This window comes from Dermochelys coriacea, chromosome 3 (assembly GCF_009764565.3).
Source record: "Dermochelys coriacea isolate rDerCor1 chromosome 3, rDerCor1.pri.v4, whole genome shotgun sequence".
NCBI classification, from domain to species: Eukaryota; Metazoa; Chordata; order Testudines; family Dermochelyidae; genus Dermochelys; species Dermochelys coriacea.
In genome coordinates this window covers 176,089,637-176,117,627 of record NC_050070.1, presented here as the reverse complement: position 1 = coordinate 176,117,627, position 27,991 = coordinate 176,089,637, and the positions used below count along the sequence as shown (strand labels likewise).

At 42.7% G+C, this 27,991-nt stretch overlaps 1 protein-coding gene across 1 annotated transcript in view; it reads right to left on the bottom strand.

Annotated features, from left to right (window-relative positions):
* The window catches only part of CAMKMT (calmodulin-lysine N-methyltransferase), a 335,072-nt gene that overhangs the window by 25,260 nt on the left and 281,821 nt on the right, over positions 1–27,991 (bottom strand). The window contains exons 7-8 of the mRNA XM_038395122.2: positions 24,763–24,829; positions 1,111–1,185 (exon numbers count right to left, since the gene is read on the bottom strand). Coding sequence (XP_038251050.1) covers positions 1,111–1,185; positions 24,763–24,829 — 142 coding nt within the window. The remainder of the gene's footprint in view (positions 1–1,110; positions 1,186–24,762; positions 24,830–27,991) is intronic.

The following is a 27,991-nucleotide window of genomic DNA, read 5'->3' as shown; positions in this document are numbered from 1 at the left end:
TGCCCCATCACCAAACATACTGAAAATGTTTCTGAGAAGCCAATTTAAAAGTGCATTGTTTAGAAAGACAATAAACAGTTTCTTCACCCCTCCACCCCTTTTCCTTTTAATTATTTCTTAGTAAGAGTCAGAAATCTGCTGAATTCAACTATGCTGTGAAGTCATTATGTTCAGAATTTGGACTCTTACAATAATTACATGCCTCAGAATAGAAACATTTTTATTCTGTTACGGCAATCTAAAGAATCAAAAACGAATATGAATTATGTAAGGAAGGATTTATTTTAAAATTATCTTCCCCCTTTTTAACTGAAACTTGCACCTACATTTTCTAGCTTTCTTCATTTATAATTAAGAATGCACTGTTTTGAAAATGGGCATGCAGTCACTCAGAAGACAGGATGAATCTGCACCGTCAATATCAAAAATTGGTCTGTGTCCACAGCTGAATCTATTGATATATTTAAATAGAATCTATATTAGAATTTAACATGAAACCACTCAGTCACAAATTAAGTATTGTGCTCTAATTTGTACTAAGCATTCTTTTATTATTAACAATATTTACCTGTGTAATAATGTGACCATCATTTTCAGTGTATGCTTATCAATACTGTTGTTGAATTGATTTAAGAAACAGAATGTGATGCAAAAAGATTTTGAAAATCTTTTTCCTCTGCAAAGATTTTCTGGGGAGCAAAATATTCATCCCCTTATATCAATAGTCAGATCTTTCCTAAGAAGTAAGCTAATTGAGCTGTTTGTGTTGATAAACTCCCTTTTCTCCAGACTGTTCCTCACTGAGCCATAATTATTTGCAATTTGCCTAAGTCGTCCATTTACTGATACGTCAAGCATGAAACAGAGGCAATTCCAGAAAATGGAAATGCTTCTCAAAATCAATCTTTGGGAAATAATGTGGTAGAAGTTACTGTGTGATAGAAGACTACCTTATAACTGTCACATGGAGATGAATATTAATTTGTTGAGGTTAAGGTGGCTTTGTGCTTCATTTGTTGACTTTGCTTAGCCATCAGCAAGCAACGCAGTACAATTACTCCTGCAAAGCTATTTTTTCTAACATGAGTTTTATGATTTTTATGTACTTACCAGTCAGCACACATAACAATGTCAAAATGTCCTTCCAGTTGAGAGACATCTGTCTCATTATCCCATCGTAAAACGCTAGAGGAAAAAAAAAGATTAAAAAAATTAGACTTACTTTTTTCATGTTTGGATTTTTTTAAAGCATTAACATTATTGTTATATGGTATATAAAATTGTTTTTTAAAGTATATACACATCATTTTAAAAGGAAGATACAAAAATACTGAAACATGCTTGAATATTATGCATCTTCTTTAGTTCTGAAATCTTGAAGCTGAAGAACTATATCTTTATTCAAACATAAAGACAGTCTATACAGCTTCTCATCACTGGATCACCAAAAAATAGTATATTCTGAACTAGAGCCACTGGAATGGTTCTGTATGTTTTGGCCCTTAACACCCGTGTATCATGTAGTTAAATCAAAGCATTGTTGATCTGACTGCAATACAAAATCACAAAATAAATGTAGTGAATTCAAGGATCTCTGTTGTGTCTGGCAGACAAGTCTCATTGATGAAGTGAGCATTCTCCTGGGCTTAAGGGAGAAAGGAGGGGGAGAAAGAATGCCAGGCTTAACTTCAATGCCAGCTACGTTGCCTTAGGCAAGCTTAAAAACACACCAGTACTGACTCTGTCAACACCTATTCTCTCATAGGTGATACGTTATTTAATTCTAAGACATTTAATAATAGCCAAAAATGCACATATGTTCAAAGTTCTGTTTTGTTTATGAAGGCGGCTGTATTGTGTGGCTGTCATGAAGAATTTTGGCACTTTGCTCCCAATTAAAATCTGTAATTAGCACTGGAATTTGTGAAACATTTATAATAACATTACCCTATGCAAAGATTCAAAGATCTCCCTCTCTCTTTTTAAACAAAATCTGTTCCCCTTTTTTTCATTTTCTGGTTATTCATAAAAGAAAGGAGATAAACATTTATGGGGAAAACACCTTGGGTGGGGGCTGAAGGGGGCAAGCAGGGTCTATTTTGATGATGTCCGTTTGTACATACTTATCTCTGTTTTGTATGGGTCTTGACCAAACAGACCCCTCAGTTTTCTAGCAGCTCTATTCTACTTCTGGTCAAAAGCCATTTCCATTCACACACTACTCCTGATATTTAAATGAGAATCAGTCACAGGCCCGCTGATGGCGGGGGGTGGAGGGGGCAATTTAAAAGAGCCATGTTGATTTAAAAGATCCCGGGGGCCCCCTTCTGTTGATGGCAGCGCAACGGGGCTAAGCTTGCCCTCACTCTGCGCCGTTCCCGGAAGCAGCCGGCACATCCCTGGGCCTGTGGCCCCTGTGGAGGGGGTCTCCACATGCTGTCCCCGCCCTGAGTGCCGACTCCACAGCTCCCATTAGCCGGGAACTGCGGCCAATGGGAGCTGCGGGGGCGGTGCCCCAGCTAGGAGCCGCTGCCAGAGGGGTGTGTTGGGCACTTTCAGGAGTCGTCCAAGATAAGCGCCAACTCCCTGACCCCCCTCCCACATCCCAACCCCCTATCGCAGCCTGGTGATATTGAGTGAGGGTGGGGGAGAGTGAGCAATGGGGGGGGAATGGAGTGAGCAGGGGATGGATGCTCAGAGAAGGGGCAGGACAGGGGCATGGCCTCAGGGAAGGGGTGGGGCAAGGGTCTTTGGGTTTGCATGATTAGAGAGTTGGCAACCCTATTGGGTGGGCACGTGGAAGCCCTGGCCGTGCTGGAAGAGCGCGCCCAGCAGTGCAGCCAGCAGCTTGCTGTGCACCTGCCAGCACAGGCCCAGCACTGCGCAAATGTCAGGCAGAGCGCATCCACACAGGCTCAGCTTGTGCGTGCATGGGGGGCCCATTGATTGTTCCACTCTGGGGCCTGGAATTGCTCTCAGCGGGCCTGATCAGTTGTAATCTGTTCACTGAAAACCAGTCCCCCGTATATATAAGAAAAGGGGGGGTACATGGCCTATGCTATGCAAAAAACAGGAGCCTGCAAAACAAAGAATTATTGTACTACAGCCTAAGCACACACAAATATTACTACCATTAGGGTGACCATATTTCCTAAAGGGAAAAAGGGACACCGTGTGAGGCTGGCCTGAGTCCCCCCTCCCACTGTGGATTTGGGGTCGCTGCTCGCCTGAGCCCTTCCTCCCACCATGCGGGGCTGGCATCGCTGCTTGCCCCCCGCATGCTCCTGTGCACCACACCCCATTTTTTTCACAGACGTGGGCATTTGTGTTGTAGGAGCAAAGGCCCACTTTTGCCAAAAAAATTCAGGATGGCCGGGACAGGGCTTAAAAAAGGGAATGTCTGGGCCAAAATGGGACATTTGGTCACCCTACCTACAATACAAAGAATTACAGTACTACAACATAAGCGTGCACACACACGCACGCACGTACACACACAAATACACACACACACACACAAATGACAATGAGATATAAAACTTTATAAAATGGAAATGATGAAAGGAGAAATCTGATTGGCTGGCAAAGCTTCTGCCTATGTTGGTATCAGTGTAACTGAACAGATCAGAACTCATTAGCCAATTTACCCTCCTGGAACTTATTGTGCCAATCCAAGGGGGGGAAAGAGTTGGTTAATTTATTATTTCCCCCTCAAATTGAACGTAGTGCAGATTTTACAAACCTCGGTGGCTTTGCAAACTGGCACTTTGAGTACTCAGCAGACAGCCAGTAGTGAAAAGTGACAAAGGAGAGTTCTCACTCCCAGCTGCTGGATGCCTGCTGGCTACCAGCAGCTTTTTCAACCCTGTTTCCGTGGAAACTTAGGTTAGAATGGCGAAAAAAAAGGTAAAGGTAAGTTTTGTGAGTTTTTTAGCTCTCACTTTAATTTTGAGACTCCTGAAACAGAACTGGAAACTGGTAGATGAATGCTAAGGCTTAAAGGCCATGTTTAGTTCTAATTGCCACAGAAAGAGTGATCAGATCAAAGCAAATAAGGGTTTGGAATTTTTCTTAACCCTCACACTTTGTGCCTTATATGAACTGTACTGAAGGCACAGATGCCTTCCCCTGAGAATGGCTCTCCCACATTACTACCTGTTGAGCACTCAGAATGCAAACATCTGATCTAGCCCTAAAGAGTCAGAAGAATTTTAGGGACAAATTATCAAAGGTTGGCACCTGCAAAATTTGCACATTTACCCCTACTGCAAGCACAAACAGGCATTTGCATGGTTAAATGGCAGCTCGGAAACCCTGGTGCTGAACAAATAATTAGCTGGAGAAGTTCCCATTGGCATGATTAAGTGAGATATTTACAGGCTCAAGATTTCCAAGTTCATCTGAGGCACTAACCTTCTAATGAGCAAGGGAACATCTTTATCAATGACTCTTCACCTCTGTGCCAAAGCTGAGGGAATTGGAGGCAGACTAAAGGAAGGAACCATGTTTCTGCACTTAAGGGATACAAGTGACTAAGAAACCATCATAGAAAGTACAAAGGGGCAGCACCGTGAGATTGGAACATACCAGATTAAATGAACTTTTTTTAGAAGTATCCTTATCTTAAAAGTACCGCCATGTTAAATACTGTGCTATAAAGAAGCTTTTAAAGCTGTGAGTCAACCATCTTGACTGCACTCTTAGGAAGATGGAAGTCCTCTGAACATTTCTGAAATTTTAAAATGCATTCAGTATAATCTTTTTGTGCAAATTTACAGCTATGAAATGCTATATTTTAGTGTGTAAAAAGAACAAAAGAATGGTTTTTAGTCACCAATTATTGGAGATGGTCCCAAGCCACAATATTTGGATCTATATTTGGGCACCCAAAAGTTTGGAATTACATCCAGAGGAATTGTTTGGCTTCATTTCTACACAGTTACCCTCGGCGAGACTGTTCTTTCAAATATCTGACAGCCGTAGTCCTCTCTCTACCCTCTTCAAAGTAGTCATCTTGGATGAGAAGAGAGCACAGGAGGAAGGAGTTCCCAGGAGAGTTTCTGAAACTTTAAAATGTTGGCTTACACTTTGTTTGTTATTCCAGTAAAAACAAAGCTTTGAAAGCGACAAAAAGCTCTATAGACCTTGTGAGGGGAAACTACAATATGGCAAGAGCTAAATATTTTCTATGAGGTTATTTTTGAGTAAGCCGTATCCAAATAGACTTTTTCACTAAAAATAAAACTTTTGCGGCTCAAGGCAGTATAAGGGAAATCCTTTCTAATGTAACTAAGTCAGTGACTATAAACAGGCACCACTTAAAAAATTCAGGTTTAGGTTCCCGCAATAAAAATAAATGAAGCAAACTTTGGTGAAAACATATCTGAACCCCATTTAAAAAGTGGGGTGGATTTTTCTGTTTTGTTTTGTTTTTGTTTAGGTCACTATATAACAAAAGACGTTTCTCTTTTTTAAAAAAAGTGTGGGGGGGAGCGGGGGGTTTGGAAGGCTGTGGGTGGTTTGGTTCATATCCAGACCAAGCTGATAATAGATAATATGGTCTATATCAAATGAGCTTGACCAGGTCCTAGAGCAAAAGTAGCCACATCCAAACCCATTACTGTAATTAGCAACCTTGATGGCAGCCCCGGCAAAGAGGACAAGGACTGAATGAGCCATGTAGAATGAACTATCCTCTCATCCACAAATATGGCTTTTCCAGGTCAGGAATGAAGCATAGTAAAAGAGTATCAGGAGATGCATGCTGTTGTTTCAATCTCCTTTGCTGTCAATCCACTACTACTCAAAAGCAGTAGATTCACACACAAAAATTAAAAGAATCAAACCATTTTCATATTTTATTTCTCTTTTGAATTGGCAGCTAATCCAGAGAATGTGATATGGGTCAAGTAAGCAGAACTGTGATAAAAACATCAGGAAAAGGACAAATGAGAGAACAAGGACTAGAAGGGCATCCTTTCTTTAAGCACCACCAAAGCCCATGAAAATGTTTCCTTCCATTTCAAAGAGGCAAATCAAAGATGGCAAATGCTGCAAGGACAGGTATAGTAGACAAAGATCTATCTTCTCCACATAGTTGTCATTTCTTGGAGAATAAGCTATAGATTAATATATGTTTTAGCAGATTCTGTTATTTTGGGTGTGTTTGCGTTATCTCATTTCTGTGATTCAATGGTTGTCTTTTTAATGTGTCCACACAGATAATTTTCACTGACAGAACAAGATAAGTAGACTCATCATGAAAGTTATGTATGCCTCCAATTTCCCCTGAGCGGTTCTGGCAAAGGCTGATGCAGGTTCTAGCAGACATAAAGTTAGTGCTGTAGTAGTCACACACACAGAAAGTGAGAGCACAAAATCAGACAGGAACAACAATGGTGCAAAAGATGCAAATGATGTGGTTGGCTTGCTTAAAATAAAAAACAAAATATTGTTTCACATGGCATCTGAGCAACAACATTTGGGGTTCCCCTCTCCCCACTTTTTTAGTAAGTTAATTTAGGTTTTAGTTTATGAAAACTATTAGCTTTCATGTGTGCAAGTATGTGTAAAAGATTGTGTAAGCAGTGTGCATGACTGCATGTGTTAGTGCAAACAAGCATGTTCCTAGTCATTAACACATTATCATGTGGGAAGGCCAGCTTGTTTCCCCGCAGTGTTCAGTCCATACTCCTCAGTTCTGCATAAATAAGCCAAGAGGCCGGATAGCAATTTGGGCTTCCCCAGCTAAAAGTTGTTATTTTAAAACCGGAGGACACAATTGCTTGACTCCTTCATTCCTGTGGTTCTGAGTAAAACTCTTAGGACTATATTTTCAAAATGATACTGGTAAATTATTTTGTCTGGGCATATTGGGTGATATTCAGTCTTCTGCAGAGGACCAGCACAAGGCCAATGGTCACTGAAATCCCACTTGGGTCCTATTTTGGGAATTAAAAAGTGCTTAGGTCTTGTACTTGTTCTCCACATGGGATGAACTTCATCAATGATGAGTACTGTGCCCGAGAAAATAATTAATTCTCAACATTACCCACCCTCCCCCCCAAAAAAAAAATTAATGAGAAAGCATTGTTCCAGTGTGCACTTTTGTCTTTGTTTTTATGTAACCTGCTGTGACTCTAGGTATTCTGGAAATAGATTAAGTATAAAGAAATAATGAAAAACATCAGAACTTTTAGGAGGGGCTGGCTGGTGCTGAGACTACCTGAACAACATATTCTAATAAAATTCAGATGGAGAGGAGAGATACAGTTAAACTAAGCCATTCCTACAATTTTTAGCACCAAATTTTCCAAACTGGCTGACTAAATTTGTGCACACGTCAGCTGCATATCAAAATGCACATGTGTTTAAGTAAGAGGCCATTTGGAATATAAATATCCCATTTCTAAAATACAATTCTCCATTTTGCACGCACAAATGTTCCACACTTGATGTGCATTTCATTAAAAAAATAAAAGAGCAATGTATATATGTCTGTAAATATTACAAACAGAACCCTTTTGTTAAAACAATGACAATGGAGTTGCAAAGTCAAGCAATAAAGAATTAGGAAATGTCACAATTAAGGTTGCCTACGCAACCTTAATTTGTTCCCCCTGTGCATATGTATTATGATACAGTCTTTACTTACATGTTCACTATTATTTCCACAGGACCCCTGCTTTATGCAGTGCACAGGATGGATGGTGCTTACATTTTTAAATTCTAATTTGAACAAGTATTATATAATAAAATACATTTCAAAACACAGGATGGCATAGGCACAGTGTTACTGATGAGATCAGTGTATAAAGGGTTCACATAAATGGATTTAGAGGAGAAAATTGAAGGAAAGGAAGGCAGGCATTTGCCAGATGGGAAATGGGAGGTATTCCATGAACAAGGGGAAGAATGAAAGATAAAAAACCGAGAGCAGAAAAGATATGAAGGGAAGAGTAAGCAGAGGTAAGCCCATAAGGAATGAGAGGGGAGGAGGCGATGGCAAGAGAGACATATGTGGGTGAGAAGTTTCCTAGATTTTAAGAGTAGAGGGACCACAGTGATCATCATAGAATCATAGGATATCAGGGTTGGAAGGGACCTCAGGAGGTCATATAGTCCAATCCCTTGCTCAAAGCAAGACCAGTCCCCACTAAATCATCCCAGCCAGGGCTTTGTCAAGCCTGACCTTAAAAACCTCAAAGGAAGGAGATTCAACCACCTCTCTAGGTAACCCATTCCAGTGCTTCACCACCCTCCTATTGAAAAAGTTTTTCCTAAAATGCAACCTAAACCACCCCTACTGCAACTTGAGACCATTACTCCTTGTTCTGTCATCTGGTACCACTGAGAACAGTTTATATCCATGCTCTTTGGAACCCCCTTTCAGGTAGTTGAAAGCAGCTATCAAATCCCCCCTCATTCTTCTCTTTTGCAGACTAAATAATCCCAGTTCCCTCAGCCTCTCCTCATAAATCATGCGCTCCAGCCCCCTATCATTTTTGTTACCCGCTGCGGGACTCTTTCCAATTTTTTCACATCCTTCTTGTAGTGTGGAGCCCAACACTGGACAGAGTACTCCAGATGGGGCTTCACCAATGCTGAATAGAGGGGAACGTTCACGTCCCTCGATCTGCTGGCAATGCTCCTTCTTATACAGCTCAAAATGCCATTAGCCTTCTTGGCAACAATGGCACACTGTTGACTCATATCCAGCTTCTCGTCCACTGTAACCCCTAGGTCCTTTTCTGCAGAATGGCTGCCTAGCCATTCGGTCCCTAGTCTGTAGCAGTGCATGGGATTCTTCCATCCTAAGTGCAGGACTCTGCACTTGTCCTTGTTGAACCTCATCATATTTCTTTTGGCCCAATACTCTAATTTGTCTAGGTCCCTCTATATCCTATACCTACCTTCCAGCATATTTACGACTCCTCCCAGTTTAGTGTCACCTGAAAACTTGCTGAGGGTGCAATCCACGCCATCTTCCAGATCAGAAATGAAGATATTGACCAAAACCTACCCCAAGACCGGCCCTTGGGGCTCTCCACTTGATACCGGCTGCCAACTACACATGGAGCTATTTATCACTACTTGTTGAGCCCAATGATCTAGCCAGCTTTATATCCACCTTATAGTCCATTCATCCAGCCCATACTTCTTTAACTTGCTGGCAAGTGGGAGACCGTATCAAAATCTTTGCTAAAGTCGAGGAATAACATGTCCACTGCTTTCCCTTCATCCACAGAGCCAGTTTCTCTTCATAGAAGGCAATTAGGTTAGTCAGGCATGACCTGCCCTTGGTGAATCCATGCTGACTGTTCCTGATCACTTTCCTCTCCTCTAAGTGCTTCAAAATTGTTTTCTTGAGGATCTGCTCCATGATTTTTCCAGGGACTGAGGTGAGGCTGACTGGCCTGTAGTTCCCCAGATCCTCCTTCTTCCCTTTTTTAAAGATGGGCACTACATTAGCCTTTTTTCAGTCATCCAGGATCTCCGCGGATCGCCATGAGTTTTCAAAGATAATGGCCAATGGCTCTGCAATCACATCCGTCAACTCCTTTAGCATGCTCGGATGCAGCGCATCCAGCCCCATGGACTTGTGCTCATCCAACTTTTCATAGTCCTGAACCACTTCTTTCTCCACAGAGGGCTGGTCACCTCCTCCCCATGCTGTGCTGCCCAGTGGAGTAGTCTGGGAGCTGACCTTGTTAGTGAAAACAGAGGCAAAAAAAGCATTGAGTACATTTGCTTTTTCCACATCCTCTGTCACTAGGTTGCCTTCCCCATTCAGTAAGGGGCCCACACTTTCTTTGACCTTCTTCTTGTTGCTAACGTACCTGAAGAAATCATTCTTGTTACTCTTAATATCCCTTGCTAGCTGCAACTCCAAGTGTGATTCAGCCTTCCTGATTTCATTCCTGCATGCCTGAGCAATATTTTTATATTTCGTCCCTGGTCATTTGTCCAATCTTCCACTTTTTGTAAGCTTCTTTTTTGTGTTTAAGATCAGCAAGGATTTCACTGTTAAGCCATGCTGGTCACCTGCCATATTTACTATTCTTTCTACACATCAGGATACTTTGTTCTTACAACCTCAATAAGGATTCTTTAAAATACAACCAGTTCTCCTGGACTACTTTCCCCTTCATATTATTCTCCCAGGGGATCCTGCCTATCAGTCCCCTGAGAGAGTCAAAGTCTGCTTTTTTGAAGTTCAGGGTCCGTATTCTGCTGCTTTCCTTTTTTCCTTTCTTTCTTTCCTTTCCTTTCTTCCAGTCCATCTTGTCTGACTTCCTGCTTACCACATGCCATAGAATTTCACTTAGTAATTCCTGCAAAAAGCCCATAGCTTCTGAGTAAACTAGGGCATATCTTTTAGAAATATATCCAGTTTTGATTTAAAGACTTCAAGTGTTTGACAATCCACCACAGCTCTTGATAAATTCTTCCAAAAGTTAATTACTTTTACTGATAAAAAACTGTACCTTATTTAACATTTGAATTTATCTAGCTTCAATTCCCATATTTTCTTCTGCTTCTATTAGAAATCTTCTCTTTATGCAGATACTTATGGATCCTGATCAAGTTATCTCTTAACCTTCTGTTTGATTAGCTGAATAAATTGAAGATCCTTAAGTCTCTCACTGTAAGACGTTTCTAGACCTTGAATCATTTTTGTGTCTCTTTTCTGAATCCTTTTGAGTTTTTCAGTAATCCTTTTTAAAGAGTATACATCAGAACTGGACACAGTATTAGAGTAATGATCACACTAATGACATACCCAAAGGTTAAACCATCTCTCTATTCCTCGTGTATATTCTTCTGTATGTCCCTACTGTCATTTTGTCAAAATTTAAAGCCTGCCCCATTTTTCTCATGTCTCTGGATTTGGTTAGTTGGGAGCACTGTTGAAGAGGAGCAGCATGTTGAAAACTAGTCTGTTGACTATCTATCAGCGCAGCACCATGATACATAGAGAAGATGGGAATATGGTTACTAATGGGAGCCAAGAAGAGACAATGTCCAATGTATGACAGCTAAAAAGGATGGAAATCCATCAACAAGAGCAGGAATAACAGCCCTCACTAAATTCTAACTTCTCACTTGATAAACTCAGTGCCACATTGGGGGTAGGAGAGATAAAGAAATAGATAGACCTCTCTGCTGTACTTTATGGACTTGCCAAGAGCATGGTTTATTCCAAAACAAAACATTTCCTATTCTTCTTTAAAAACAAAAACAAAAACTAGAAATACAACAGCATTATAACATCCTTGTCAGGACTGCTCTCTCCATTTGAGAACAGACACACTATCCTCTTCAGGCTTATGAACTCAGCAAGGTGTAAAGCATTATACCAATGATACAAAGCACAGAAGGTAATTTTGTAACCTATGACAAAGAACTGTCTAGTCCTATGAGTTAATTTTAGTTCATGTTTATTGAAAACAGATGTGAATACAATAGAAACATAACTTTATACAAAAAACTGTCAGACACACTTTATGTTAAATTCCTTCAAAGAAAGGCATCAGCTTTCTTATATCAGCTGCCTGCAGCTACTCTGCCTCCCAGCCTGACAAATACCAAAGGACTATGCAAATTGAAAGTATACTAAAGACATAGCTTGCATGGTCCAAGAGAAGACCAGCATGATACATCACCAGGAATTTGACTTAATCAAAAATCTTGATTCAGGCATGGCCTATGCTGAAAAGTTAGGCTGACATAGCTATGGCTCTCAGGAGTGTGAAAATTTTTTCACGCCCCAAGCCACATATCTATAGTGACCCAACCCTTTAAGTACACACATATAGGTTGATGGAAGATTCTTCTGTCAACCTAGCAACTGCCATTCGGGAGGTGGATTACCTACAGCAATGGAAAAACTCTTCCATCCTTATAGGAAGAGTCTATGCTACAGTGCTACATACAGCTGTAGTACACACAATATAAATATGGCCTTACAGAGTTCCTCTTATAGTTGCAGAAATTGCTTGTGCTATTTTTTTCCTTCCCCCATATATATATTTTTTTCTTCCTCCATATGGCTTCTAAGTCTGTCTCTTTTTTGGTTCTTTAGATATTTTGACCAGGACACAGCAGCAAGAAAGACAAAATATAAGAAAGTCTTTTAAAACTTTATTAAATCAATACAACTGGGTAAAACATCTAGCAAGGACTGACTAGAGTGGATTTGCCTTCCTTAAGGGGTAGAGACTTTACTTAGCCCCAAATGACCAATTGAGGTTCAAGCACCATCACTGAAACTTACCATCAACCTTCCCTCATACACAGGATGAGGGCAAAGAGGGCTCCTTCCTATACCAGACATTCAGGCCCACCCCCTCCCCATGCAGAATCCCTAAGAGATGTCCCATCTTCAGCCCATTTCTGTTCCCAGTCTTGGGTTTATCTAGGAACTGGCCACTTATTTAACTGCACACTGGACCATATGCAGTTGTGAGAAGTACATTATTATTAACACAGCCTACTGAACCTCCAGAATGCTGTGAGGAAGGTGAAAATGTCACACCACTATCTCCAGTTTGGCAAGAAGAAGAAAATTCCTTCCCTGCTCCAAAAAAGCAACTGGTTTAATACCCATAGCATGCCCAGAAATCCAGTCCTAACCTAATCCCATGTGTGGGCCCCTTCCTATCCACAAGCTTCAATCATCCAGTAGACATCTCCATCAAAAACCCTTCCAATCATCTGAAGATCCTGACAGAGGCCAAGCAGTTTAGAAATCATCTGTTGTTGCCACCATACATCTAAATTCCACATATCTTGAGGCTGGGCACTTCAGGATGCACTGTGCAACCCACAGGCTGCAAGATTTGACTCTGATAACAGTCAGGCCCCTGCAACCTGGCTGCAGTGAGATTTTCAATAAATAGGGTGACGAGATGTCCCATTTTTAAAGGGACAGTACCATATTTAAGACCTTCTGCGGGTGTCCTGACTTTTCTTAAAAACAGGCAAATTGTCCCATATTTTCTGTCTCCTTCCATCAGTACTGGTAGCTCCTGCTGCTGGCTGGATCCCTGCTCGCCAGCTGCCCACCCACCAGCGGTGAGGGGGGAGGTCCAATGGCCAACGTCGGGGGTGGGTGTACAAGGTTAGTGGCAGGGCAAAGATGCAACGCACAGGGCAGCCACTCCCCCTGCTGGTCCATCAGCACAACCCCTGCTGTGTGTCGGCTCTTGGCCAGCAGGGCCCTGTTCCCATCCAGCTTCAGGCCAGCACCGGCTGACTGCTATGAGCTGCAGTGGCTGGCAAGGGCAGGCAGGCGCCAGGCAGCAGCTGGTTACGTGTCACCTCTGCTGTCCACCCATTGGCCCTTTATGTGCTCCACCTCTCACTGTCCTCTCCCTGCTTTGTCCCTTTGCCCTCCCCCACAGCCCCACTGCTCCTCCAAATCCCCACCCCGCCCCCAGCGGGCATGTCCCACTCCCAGCACTGTGTGGAGAACCAGCCTCTGCTCAGAGCGCTGAGCTCACCAACAGCCTGGCTGGCAGGCTCCTTGCTTCCCCCACTGCCTCTGGCAGGGCTGGTGCCCCAGGAACACCCAAGACCCTCTGGCCTGGGGTGCTGGCCAGGAGAAGCCAAGCCCTGCATGTGTCAAAGCCCCGAACAATGCAGGCATGGGGAAGCTGCTAAGTTCTGGACTGTTGGAAAGTGATTTCCAGCCTGTTCCCACCCCAAACCTGCAGGTTCCACAGCAGCCTCCTGGTCAGGGGTTTAGCACCCTCTTCGTGCCCCCTCCCCACTGCTCTGGGTGCAGCCCCCAGAGAGCGCCAGGGCTGCTCCATTCCCTAGACACCTTCCCCTGCTGAGCCACTTCTCTGGCCGGGTTCACTGAAGCCCCTGCAGTCAGGTTCCCTGGGCCGTGGTGCACAATGCATTGTTAGGGCTTAACCCTTTCCTGCCCACACTGTAACATGGGGCAGACAGGAGGTGGCTGGGTTATGTAGGTGGCCAGCAGCAGCCTGGAGGTGGTAGTGCCTTTTGACACTGTGCAGGCAGGAAGAGACAAGCTGCTTCCAGCCACAGGGATTGAAGGGCGGGGGAGGGGGGGCAGAGAGAAGAGATGAGTTCTGCAAAGACATGGCCCAAGTCATCCCTTCCCTGCTTCCTCTTCCCCTGTGGCTGGAAGCAGCTCCCATCCCTTCCCTCCCACACAGTGCCAAAAGGCTGCTGCTGGCCACATTCTGGTGTGAACCCTGGCAGAAATCGGGGCAGGAGGGGGCATGTGACCCTGCATGCCACCTGCCCACATGTTGCGTCGGGAACACCCAGCGCCAGGTACCAGGACAGGCGGGTCCATCTCAGGGGCCCAGCCAGGCATGAAGGGTGCAGAGCGCCAGGCAGGGAGAGGCAGGTCAGTAGGTCACGCCCTGTGTGAGAGAGGTGTACGGGAGTGTGTGTATGTCACCTCTCCCCGTGTTGTATGTGGGAGATAAGGGTGTGTGTGTCACCCCTCCCTGTCTGAACCCTAAAGTCTTAAAGACAGGAAGGTAAATAAAAAGAATCTAGCTACGCAGTATTTCTTTTTAATGGGCTCAATCAATTTGATGTTAATTTGAACGTTTGTACTGCATAGTTCTGATTGATTGCTGTTGAACTCGCTTGAATCTGAGTAATTTTACCAGGTGTCCTGTAGTCAACATAGGTAAATATGGTCACCCTATCAATAACGATTTTCTGGTAGATAAAGCCTATGAGATGGTCATAGGGAAGAAGAGAGTTTGGGAAGCTGGGTTATTTGACAACCACTGTGGGAAAAGAAAAGCACTGTCATGTTGGCAGTCTAGGGGCGAAAGACAAGTAATGGAGGAAAGGACGTGTGGGGAGTGGACTGAGGGATGTGTGGCCTAGCGGTTAAGGCATAGAATCAGGAGTTCTGGATTCTATTCCCAGCTCCACTACTGACATGCTGTGTGCCCTTGAATAAGTCACATAAGCTGTTTGCCTCAGTTGTTCATCTGCAGACATTTTCCTACTGTTCCGCACATGAGTAAAACACACAGAGAGTCTTAGAAGAAATATACGCACTTAAACTGTAAGCTCTTTGTGGGAAGGACTGTCTTTTTGTCACTTATTTGCACAGAATCTAGCACAATGAAGCCCTGATCCTTGACTGCAATCCCTACACACTAATACAAATATATAACTAACATATAGTACTTTATTATCCAACCCAAGTAAAGATTCAGATGTGTGTAAGCATGTGTGCTTCCATTGTCCTTCTGTTGTGTTAACTTATTGCCTCTTTTCTTAGACTGTAAACTCTTTGAGGAAGAGGACTTCCTCTTTGTTATGTGTTTGTGTAGTACCTACCACAATGATTCCCCGGTACATGATGGGGTTCATAGATGTTACCATAAATAATAAATAAATACATAATATTAGTAATAGTAATAAGATTTTTCTTTTATGAACTGATTCACCCATCTCAGTCAGGAGACTCTGTCTATAAAATACATTTCCACAGGAAATTAGAGCAATCCAGAGTCTGTCAATCTTTAGAAAACAATACAAATCTTCCTCTTTGATAAAGCTTTTCCACCATAAATAGAATAACATCTGCAACAACTGCTCTCCACTCACCTCCAAAACCAAAACCCTACCTCAGGCAGAGCTTTCTGTAATGTGAAAAAGAAGAAGAGCCAGAGACTTCCTGAAGTCCACTATAGGCTTTGCTATTGCCAATCTAATTAATGAAGAATGTGCTCCGATACTATGCTGATGGGCAGCAGTGCAAAATTCTAAAATAGATTATTAGAACTACTAATTGTTGATATTATAACACCTGCAATCATTATAATTCATATGTTATGTTCTAGAGCATACCTAACTCAGTTCATGGATAATTTGTGTATTGGACAAAGGGTTAAAGTAATCAAATACATTATGCAGCATGAATAAAATGTCCAACTCTTGCAACTATCTATTAGCACTTATTAATTTAGTGGCATTATTATTACATATCACCAGTAAGCATTAGCAAGGAACCCTGACTACCCTTCTAGACACTACAAATACATAACTGTACAGTAGACCAGTTACCCCTGGAGTAAATTGTTTACCTTAATATCTATTGTCATAAAGTATAACAGAGTTCTCAAGAGTTCCCAGAGAATTGGATGGTGCTTGTTTTATAATTTATATGAGTCTAAATAAATAAACAAATAAGTGTACAGTATGTTATCTAAGTCCACGTCCCAATGCCACTAGCAGATTGTTCCCTATAGTACAGTATATTTTCTTGTGCACTTGGCAGTCTAGCCTTAAATGGCTAACGTTCTATGAGGTGGGAAAGCCCAAAAAGTGATTATAGTACTGAAGCCATTCCATCTATTCTTTCAAGTTTCCTTGTAGCTTTGAGATAGTAGCAAGTATCTTAATTAAGTATCTTCTTAATACATCATGGAGTTGAAGGGCTCATCCATTCACTACTCTTGTGTTAGCACCGAAGCAGAGTTTAGACTTAATACTGAAAGGAGAAACTGAGCTTGATTAATATGGAAGAAATGAAAAATAGGCATTATCTTTGAGATGTAGAATGCCACATTTGTATTTGTTATAATATAGACTATTTTATAAAACAAGTGTGTTAACCATAGAAAAGACTTTACTGAGAATTTACATCTAAACTTTAAATAAAGTATATTTGGCATTTGGTACAATACGTCACTTATTTTTATAATTTAATTATTTTATGTAGAGAAGGCAGAAAATGTTATTGCACTCAATAAGTTAAACATTTGACATTTTTATACCTTAAAATGCAACATTTTAGAAGTCTAGATATGTTTATTAATTAGTGATTATTAACACCCAGTAAACATTATGTCTTGTAAAAACACAATCTTTCTTCACAGCATGGAGCTGAAATCTATTATTCACTGATTCCATATGCTGAAATACACTCAAATGATCACAAATGACCTTAAGCATTAGATAAATGTAAATGAGGACAGGATGGAAAATGTACTTTTGATTGATATCTAAAAGACCAGGTTTGAAATCTTGACAAGAGATGAAGTCCTATACAAAATAAATGGCAATCTGAAACATCCAGAATGTATCATCCTATGGCCAGACATACCATATGAAGGAGCCCATCCCAAGAGGAGTTGAGTGTTTAAGAGTGTTCACAGGAGATGCTTAGTATCTTCAAGGTTTGGAACCTAACAGATTATCTCTGGGATGTGTATGTGCTAGCTCTGTTTCGCAAGCAATTGTGGTAATGCACAGATATAGCTAAGCTGTGTGTATTTACATCCTAATGAATGTAAATAATTTCTAGCTATCAGTTGCATTTGCCTACCCTAAGGGCTTGTCTGCACAGGAAAGTTATATCAGTATAAACTAAGGTGTCAAATTTAGGCTACTACAGTTATACCGTTACAACTCCCTGTGTGGACACATTTATTCCAGAATAACAGTGCCTTTTTTCAGTTTAGTTTAGTCAGTCTGGCCTGGTCTATACTACAAAGTTAGGTCAATGTAAGTCATCTTGTGTTGATCTCTTTTTGGCATGTGTGTACGCTCAAATTTGTCTCCAGCTAATGAAAGCCCTCCATTACAGCAATGCAGTAACATCACCTCCCCAAACAGTGTTGAGCCATGGTCAACCTACTGAGGTTGACACAGTGTCAGTGTAGATATTGAGTCACTATACTGACCTTAACAGCCCTCCAGCAGCTATCCCATAATGCCCAACAGTGATCGATTTGGTCACAATTGTGAACTCTGCCGTGCAGGAATCATGGAAACCAGAAGCCACCCCATCCCCTTTTAAAACCTCAGTGTATCTTTGAAATGCCTTTTCCTGATTGTCCAACTTGGCGTGCATATCTAGCAGCCCTCCCTTGTTGTGTGCAACTGCCCAGCTGACCATGCTGGCTCCATGGACTAGATGCATTCCTGCATGGAGTAGACAGGAGGTGCAGGAACAGGTATGGACCAGCTGTAGATGTGGACATCTATGAAAAGATTGTACAGGACATGCAAGCAACCAGGTAGGTCAGGGTTAAGCAGCAGTGCTGCATGAATGCAAACTGCTTCAGGCTTACCTTAAGAACAGGGAGGACAAGAATTGGTCTGGTGCCGAGCCACAGACCTGTCGCTTTTATAATGCTGCATGCTGTACTTGGCAGACACCCCACAAGCACCCCACAGACCACCATGGATACCTCCAAGGAGCCCCCTGCTGTGAACAGCATGGAGGAAGAAGAGGAGGATGAGGAGAGAAACACATGACAGAGGTTCAAGCTTTGCAATGAGACAGGTCCTGTTTGAGACTCTACCACAATCTAGCCAGTCTGATGAAGCCTGGACAAACCCAGTGAAGCGGAAGAAATCTTGGGTAAGTGTGTGCATGGATTTCCCAACACTGTTTAAACGTAAAGATGGCATCCGGCCCAACCCCAAGTTATCAGTACACAGGTGTGACTTTTCATTGTTCTACTCATACAAGAGGAGGTAGTGGTACAACAAACAGAGGTAGAGTTGTTATCTGCTTTCCTTTCCCCTGAAGGGTTGGACAGAGGAGGTGGAGCCATGCAGAGCAGTTTGTTTATGTACTGTGACAGGGTACATAAACTGGGTACATGTACTGTGACAGGCCAAATGGCAACAGGAGAGTGATAGAAGGTAGTTATATTAGCCCCAGATTAAGCAGATCCCTTTTCCCTGAGTAAGATAATGGGCTGTTCCAGAACAATCAGGAAGTTGCTAGAACCAATTAACGCAGGCTAATTAGGACAGCTGGAGCCAATTAAGAAGCTACCAGAATCAATTAGGACAGACAAGCTAATCAGGGCACCTGGTTTTAAAAAGGACCTCACTTCAGTTAGTGAAGTGCCTGTGAGGAGATGAAAGCAAAAGGTGCATAAGAAGTTGAGAAGTGCAAGCATTATCAGACATCAGGAGGAAGGTCCTGAGGTGAGGACAAAGAAGGTGTTGGGAGGAGGCCATGGGGAAGTAGCCCAGGGAGTTGTAGCTGTCACGCAGCTGTTACAGGAGACACTATAGACAGCTGCAATCCACAGGGCCCTGGGCTGGAACCCAGAGTAGAGGGCGGGCCTGGGTTTCCCCCAGCCCCCCAACTCCCTATTTGATATAAGAGGAGTTGATCTGTACTGTGGGTCCCACCAGAGGGGAAGGTCTCTGGTCTGTCCCCCGACCCATTAGGTGGACCAGCAGAGACTGCGGGGATTGTTCTCCTCCTTTTCCCCATGCTGGCCAGTGATGAGGTTAGCCGAGTTGATGGCAGGTTTGTGCCACTAACAAAAGGAGCCAAACTGAGGACTGCCATAAACCTCTGAGGCGAGCAAATCTTCCAGAAAGCGCAGAACCCACTAAGACAAAGGAGGAACTTTGTCACAGTACATAGGGATGTCCTTTGTATCCTCCCAAAAATTCTCAATGAAACTCTGCAATCCTCTCACAAAGGTTTCTAGGGAGGCAGTCTTACTGCTTCCTACAAGGTAGAATATTTTCCTCACACCATGCCACAGTGACTTAGACAGGCACTATTGTAATAAATAGGCTAGTGGCATAGGGAACTGGCTGGCTTCAGGATGCCAGCAGCATTTGGGCTCTCTGTGCCTATATTACCCTCAGAAGTGAGATATCAGCTAAAATCACCACAACCAAATGTGGACAAAAGTGCCAGTACTCAGTGCCACTGCCCTGTTCTTGTACACAATTTGTTAGGGAAGTCAAAACAGCTTTTGTAAAGGGAAATCATGCCTCTCCAATCCATTAGATTTCTCTGAGGGGGTCAAAAACATGTGAACAAGGGTGATCCAGTGCATATATTGTACTTGGACTTTCAGAAAGCCTTTGATAAGGTCCCTCACCAAAGGCTCTTAAGCAAACTAAGCAATCTTGAAATAAGAGGGAAGGTCCTCTCATGGATCAGTAAGTGGTTAAAAGACAGGAAACAAAGGCTAAGACTAAATGGTCAGCTTTCAGAATGGATACAGGTAAATATTTCCCTCAGGGGTCCGTACTGGGACCAATGCTGTCCAACATACTCAGAAATGATCTGGAAAAAGGGATAAACAGTGAGGTGGCAAAGTTTGAAGATGATACAAAATTACTCAAGATAGTTAAGTCCAAAGCAGACTGCAAAGAATTACAAAGGGATCTCACAAAACTGGATGACTGGGCAACAAAATGGCAGATGAAATTCAATGTTGATAAATGCAAAGTGATGCACACTGGAAAACGAAATCACAATAATTCATACAAAATGATGGGACCTAAAATTAGTTGTTACCACTCAAGAAAGAGATATTGGAGTCATTGTGGATAGTTCTCTGAAAATATCCACTCAACATGCAGCATCAGTCAAAAAACATAACAGAATGTTAGGCACCATTAGGAAAGGATAGATAATAAGATGGTAAATATCATAATATCACTATATAAATCTTGCATTGACCACTGTCAGAAGACAGGATACTGGGCTAGATGGACCATTGGTCTAACCCAGTGTGACTGTTCTTATGTTCTTTAGCCATGGAAATAAGGGCTGAAATTTCACTGTTTCATGCAACTGAAAAATTCCCTCCTCATTTTCCCCCACCTCCTCTGGAAGGCCATATTCACCATGGCTAGTGCTGGAGAATGGTGATGTACAGAGATGCTTCAAAGCGGAAGTATCAATAAGCATGTCTGATTTAAAATTTTTCTTGAAATAAGGAAAGGAATTTATCTTTCCCTTTCTGTCGTGATAGTAAATCCAATGATATATCTGTGTATTTTATTTGCAGCTGCTGGACTGTGTGGACAAGGGACAACATGACCAGTGAGATCCTGCAAATCAGTGATGCATCAGACCGTGAACAGAGGACAAATATGGCAGGCAGCATAAAGAAGGAAAGATCCAACAAGAGAAAGGCTCAAGAGCCTGGACAAGAGATGCACCAGGACATTATGGTGCTTCTCAGGGAGCAAACACAGATACTGCACACTCTTGTTGATCTTCAGGTCCAATAATCACAGGCTCGCCTCCCTTTTCAGTTAACGGAGAACTCCAGTCTAGCAGCTCCCTACATCCCCCTAACATTCCTTACCCCTACCACTCCATGCCAGAGGACAGTAAGAAGAATCACAGCTTCGTATACACTGACCTGTGAGAGTCCCTCCCTCCTTTCTGATACAAAACACTGATGCTGTGTTGTCTGTCAAGAGCTGCACTGCTATGCCTGAGATCTGAGGAATGAAGACCTGGCAAGCCAAGCATATCGCCCTGAGTTCCCTAACATTCATATGCAGGGAGAGTTCTTTCTGGGATCAGAGGCCCCAAGTCCTGAGACTGCCAAAGTGGGCTCCCCCCCAGGTCTGACGCATCTGAGACTAAGGTTACCAATGTAAGAGGGGCAGCAAAGGGTACCCCTTTCATTATGGATCCTGAATCTCTCCACCAGGTCAGCAAAGCGAGGACCGGAAGAGGAATTGTGAGTATCCAGTCCAGGAGGTGTCTGCTTAGGGAGTAGACTTAAGCTGGCCACAATTGAAAGAGTCTGAAACTAGCCTTGCATGCTGCACCATGCCATCATGTGACCCAGCAGCTTGAGGCAGACCCGAGCAGTCACTAGTGAGTGGATAGTGACCTTGGAACTCAGGTTCGACGTAGTTTGGAAATAGGCTTCCAGTAGGCAGGTGTTGGCCTGGTTTGAATCGAGCACTGCCCCGATGATCTCTATTCTCTGAACCAGGACCAGGGCTGACTTCTGGCAACAGGTGGTCCAAAAACAAAAGAGGGGATGGATCCAGTGCTGAGACTGGTATAATGCAGTCGGACATACCTTCAGAAGGCCTGCCTGGACCCACTGGAGTATCTTTGAGAGCCCAACTGGGAGGCAGAGGTAGGTGGGAGGGGTTGTCATTTTTTATAACCTTTTCCCTTTTTTTTGTAGGGCTCCTACCTGGGAGATGCCATGAACCTGGGATGTTGCTGGGGCCTGGAATGCTTCCTGGAAGCTAGTAGCATGTAAAGGCCTAAGGAATGAAGTGTAATGTTCGTCCTTGAGACCGTCGAGCTTCGAGTCTGTCAGGGAGGAGCCCTCAAAAGGGTGGTCCTGGACGGACTACTGAACCTTTTGAGGAAGGCCAGACGATTGCAGCCACAAACAGCACCTCATGGTGACTGCTGATGCCATAGTCCTGGCTGCTGAGTCGGCCGCATTCAGAGTCGCCTGAAGGGAGATCCTGGACACAGTTTTGCCCTCCTCTAAGATGGCCACTAATTCCAGCGTTGATTCCTGTGAATGGGAGTCTTTACATTTGGACAGCGAGTCCCAGAGATTAAAATCGTACCTCCCCAGTAAAGCCTGATGGTTGGAGATACATAGTTGGAGACTGCCCATTGAATAAACCTTCCATCCAAACAGGTCCAGTCTCTTAGCTTCTTAATTTTGATGTTAACACTCGACTGCCCCATCTTTCCCACTCATTCACCATTAACACAACTGGAGATACTGGGGGAGGGTGTGAGTAAAGGTAGTCAAAACTGCTTGCTGGAACATAGTATTTTTTCTCTGCCCTCTTTGAGGTGGGGGAGCAGAGAAGAAAGGGTCTGCCACAGTATCTTAATGGGCCCTAACACTGTTTCATTTATGGGTAAAGCTACTCTGGAGGGAGCAGCAGCAGCCAGGATGTCAATCAGGCTCCTTAAGCTCTTTCATCTCCAGACCCAAGTTATCCGTGACTCTTTTCAGGAGGTCCTGGTGGGCAGGAAGTCATCTTGAGGGAGCAGGGGCCTACAACCACCTCATCCAGGGACAATGAGAAGAAGGCCTACACCGTAAGAGGCCTGCCGGACCTTGTTCCTTTCTAATTCGGTTACATTAGCTGGCGAGGGTCCTTGAGGGGTCAGCAGGATTGAGAAAGACAGCAGATCCTTCGCTGCCTAAAAGACCTCAGTGTTGAGGGGGTCTGGCCCCACAGCTGCTCCCAGGAGTAGGTGGCAGGTCCCCTACTGGACTCGGCACTCTAGGCAGAGTCTGTGGAGCCATCAGTGGCTCAGGAGAGGACAAGTGACCTGACATGGGTCTCACCACACCAGTCCTTCCCTGCTTGTCTCTCTTCGGTACAGAAGAACACCCTTTCTCGGTGCGCTGTTTCTTATGTTTCTTCCTTGGCACTGGGGACAGAGAACGGTGCTGGGAAGAACATGGTGCCGGGGGAGCACTCCACACAAATGCCAAAATACACGACACTGATTTGGAGCAGCTCAACTCCGAGGCTTGTCTGAGGCCTGCCTCCAAAAGAATGGCTTTCAGTTGAATATCCCTGTCCTTCTTGGTACAGCATATGAAGTCCCTGCAGTTCTGGTACCTCTCTGAGGTAAGACTCCCTCAGACACTTTAGACAGCTAGTGTGCAGGTCACTAACTGCCACCGGCTTGCTGCAAGAGGCATACAGCTTGAAGCCCGGGGACCGGGGCATGCCCAGCCCTGGGGGTGATATACACTAACTATGATAACTATACAGAATATGACCAAGAAAGTCCAATCACTGGGAAAGAAAAGCCTTGCCACAGCAAGAAGGATTGTTCCAGCAACTGTCAGGGGTGGTAAGAAGGAACTGAGGGGGCTAGAGCTGGCCCTACGGATACCACTGGAAAATCTATGGCAATTGTGCACATGGTGTGCACACATCTAGCATGGAATGGACATGAGCAAGCACTCAAAGAAAAAACAGGATTTCACCCCTAGTTCTTTAATAGTGCCAAACATTATCTAGCAATTTCGTAATGACATACATCAAAATGTTATAAGTATTTTAGCTAATCCTCAGAAGACTTCTGTCAGGTAAGTCAATACCATGCACATTTGATAGAGTAAGGGAAAATGAGGTAGAGAGGTTAAGACCTCTCAGAATAAGAATTGGCACAACCAAGATCAGAATAGAAGAATTCCTGGAGTAAAATTTTCAGCAACACCAAAGTCACTTAGGAACCTAAGTCCTACTGACTTTCAGTAGGAGTGAGGAGGAGTCTTTTGAAAATAAGGCATAGGCTCTTAAATGATTTAGGTGCTTTTGAAAATATTAACCCTTACTCCTTGCCCCACATTCATTACAACTGACCACGATGCCTCACAACTAGGCAGTTTTTAACCAACCAGTGAACAGCTTTCTAATGCTCAAAGACATACTGTATATTTAAAAAAATTAAAAGGAAGAAAAATAGTATGTCACATGTGGCCAAGATTAATTATATTGTACTCTCTAGGTCAAAAAGCAATGCAGTTGAGATAAATATATTTTTTGTACTACTATCCCAATTTCAATTCAGATTTTTTTTCCAGAGTTCTCAGCATACCTGGAAACACAAACACATACATATGCAGTCAGAAAAAACTGTACTGTATTATCCATGTATAATTGCTCTTTGCTAAGACTCATCACAGGTGAGGGCCATATGTACATTTGGGGATCACCATGCAGATGTTATGATTCTTTCTTTATTTATTTTACATCCAGGAGCATAATTCCTTAAATTAAAGGACACAATCTAGTCCTGAATAGTGGTATGGTATCAGAATTCAGGACTAGCTGCTTCCTTTAGTGTAATAAATTCCCTTCCCATGAACCGCAAATTATTAGCCAGGATAATTGATACTGTACAGTTATCTTCCTTGCCAATAGAGATATTATAACTCACATTATTTCATTCACTTCACAGTATAATTTCATACAAACAATTCATCAGCAGCTTTTAAAATATCTTACCAGCTTGATACAGTCTGAGCCTTAAATACTCCTGCATTTTGATTTCTGATGATGATGTCATTTACATCTGTAACATACTTGTTAAGAATCATCCATAAAATTAGCATAAAAATAATGATTTAATCAAAAGTACTTTCCCTACCCTAATTCTTAATGTCTTCATAGCTTCTTTTACCTATTAGGTCTTCCATAATCTGTGTTCATCATGAGTCTTTTTAGAAGTAATGAATGTATAGTGCTACTGCAGAAGTACTCTGATAGCCCTAGCCAGTAACTCACCAAATTTATCCATGTCCATCATCTATCCTTTTTGTGGGTCTTTCAATCCTTATGTATTTGTAAAGCTAACTACTAGTTTAAAACAAAAACAAAAAACAAAAAAAGGAAGCAGCAGTAGCACAATCACAATGCCTCTTGGGCATAGTCTTGGACAGGCTATGGACACAGACCAGTCAGCACAACCAACGATGTGCTGTTTATTTTGCATGGGTTTTTTTTACCTTGTTTAGCTTGAGATGTGCAAGTAGCTCACAGGGCAGACACTTCAGGAGCTCAAGATGTTGAATTCCTCCCTGAAACAACACCCAGGCATTTGGCTCCTGGCTGTGATTGTCTGTGTGAAAATGCAGCAGTCAGAAGGAGCACAGTGACGTGTACTCAGTGGAGTTTCTCATTTGGTGTGAGCAATACGTGGCACATGGGCTGAAAAAGAGTGTTGTCTTTGCTTCATTCTCAGCCTCTTCCAGTCTGGAAACACAGGACACAGATTTTGATTCCCCCCTCTGTAGTCAGTCCCCCGCTAACCAAAACAAGGAGTGGCACTGATTGATTTCAGGAGGAGCTTGGCCCAGTCCTCTTTGGCTGGAGGGAGAATCTCCACAACTTAGGACGGTACTTGTGGCTAGTGGTAAAGAGTACTGTTGGAACGAATGGGAGTGGCAAGGTACTGAGATAGTCTTGAGAGGACAAATAAAAATATATCTGAACCTCAATGTATCTGAGTGATTCATTCACAAATATGACACAAATATCAATGTTAGGACCTGTCCCTGTTTCTAATAGATACTGGTAGCATTAATCTCCTCTAAAATAACTTCTCACTCTTACAATAACCACTAAAATCAGCATAGCAAAGCAAGACCAGTGCAAGGTGCTCAGATACTTCAGGGATGTTAGAAATGTCTAATCACACAGGCAGTTTATATGAATGAACCAAAACAATGATGGCTTTTTTTGTTACATGTTGTCATGCTCAGGGTGACCCTGAACCTCTGACTGCCAGAAGCCAGGAAGGGAAGGCAGGGATGAATCATTTCAGCTGCCCTGTTCCGTACACTCACCCTGAAGCTCTGGTACCGGCCACTGTCGGAGACAGGATACTGGGCTATATGGACCATTGGTCTGACCGTATGGCCATTCTTATGTTACGGAAGAAAGTGGAGAAAATCAAATCAGTGATACTAAAGAAAGATGTTACTGAAGTTCACATATGTAGTTGAATTTTTCAGTGTGAACTTTTTTGCATGCAAATTAAATAATGCTATGTTTTGATAATTAAAAAGTGACTAACTAATATGTCCCCTTACTTCACTTAACTGAAATTACATAATTAACCTACCTAATGATACTGACTATACAGGAATAGATATTTTAGGAAAAACCTCTAAGTGAATAATGTGGAAGTAAAGACAATTGACATTTATTTTGTGTAAAAGAAAATCAAAAAACTGTTGACCGAAGAGTGTTAAAAATTAACCTCCCCACAGTCTGGACACACAGTTTGAGGTGTTTCCATGGCATTCAATGGAATCCCATGAGGTACAGCATGTACCTATAGAGCAAAAGAAGGGCATCACTAATCTCATAAGCAGAACATGTTATTTTGTTAGTAGAGATAACACAGATGATAAATTAGCCTCGATGCAGTAAATTTATATAATTCTGAAAAAACTATTAATAATTTCAGTAAACATTTTAACATTATGTATTTTAAATACATATACAAACCCATATCTTAAGACATTCAGCTGAATTTGGCCTTTATAACCTAGATTTATCATGATTGTTGAGAGATCCACACACTTCATTATTATTTATTATTTTAATGGTCATTACAGTGTACTGTGTCAGCACTTTGTATTACTGATACTTTCAGGCACTAAGCCTTGTCACACAATTCTAGATAGAGTAGTTCACGTCATCAATGCACAGTGAGAAATAGAGCTACAACTGGAAGATACATTACATTAATGAATCAGCTGGCTATTTTTCTTAGAAATGGGCCTGATCTGTGGATCTGTAATTCTGAGCTGATTCTGAACTTTCCAAGTGTTTTAGGAGGTTCGCATTTGGTGTTCTAGTTTGGATTCATCATAGAGATATGGCCCAAGCTGCAAAATACAAATTGAGATCAATATCACCCCAAAGTTTAAAAAGGGGCTTAGATCCAATGATCCAGTTCAGGTCCCTCTTTAACTTTCCCTTGAAAGATCTAATCCGTTCTCTTTTTATATTATCTTTATTTATAGAATTAAAAAGGAACTTTAATTAGACAACTACACTCATACTAAATTAAGGATAAAGTTCTGACTGAAGCTGACAAAAGCAAGAAAAAGTGTCTTTACATTACCAGGTTGTACCCACGTTCTCCATATAATTATATGTTATGACAGGGGTGGCCAATCTCTGTCTCCACATGCGGCTCTTCAGAAGTTAATATACGGCTCCTTGTATAGGCACCGACTCTGGGGCAGTAGCTACAGGCGCCAACTTTCCAGTGTACCAGGGGGTGCTCATTGCTCAACCCCTGGCTCTGCCATAGGCCCTGCCCCCACTTCACCCCTTCCCGCCCCCTCCCCTGAGCCTGCCGTGCTCTTGCTCCTCCCCCCCCCAAAGCCTCCTGCACACCAGGAAACAGCTGATCGGGAGGTGTGGGGAGGGAGGGGGAGGTGCTGACTGGCAGAGCTGCCGGTGAGTGGGAGGCGCTGGGAGCTGATGCGGGGCTGCTGACGTATTACTGTGGCTCTTTGACAACGTACATTGGTAAATTCTGGCTCCTTCTCAGGCTCAGGTTGGCCACCCCTGTGTTATGATCTATTCCACAATTTAGAGCTACCTGTGATAAGCACAATGGATGAAACTTTTTAAATGAGTTAATTGTATATGTCAGAGGATCATTTAGGATTTTAAAAATTCTCAGCATCTCATGTCATAAGCTCATTTATCGCTT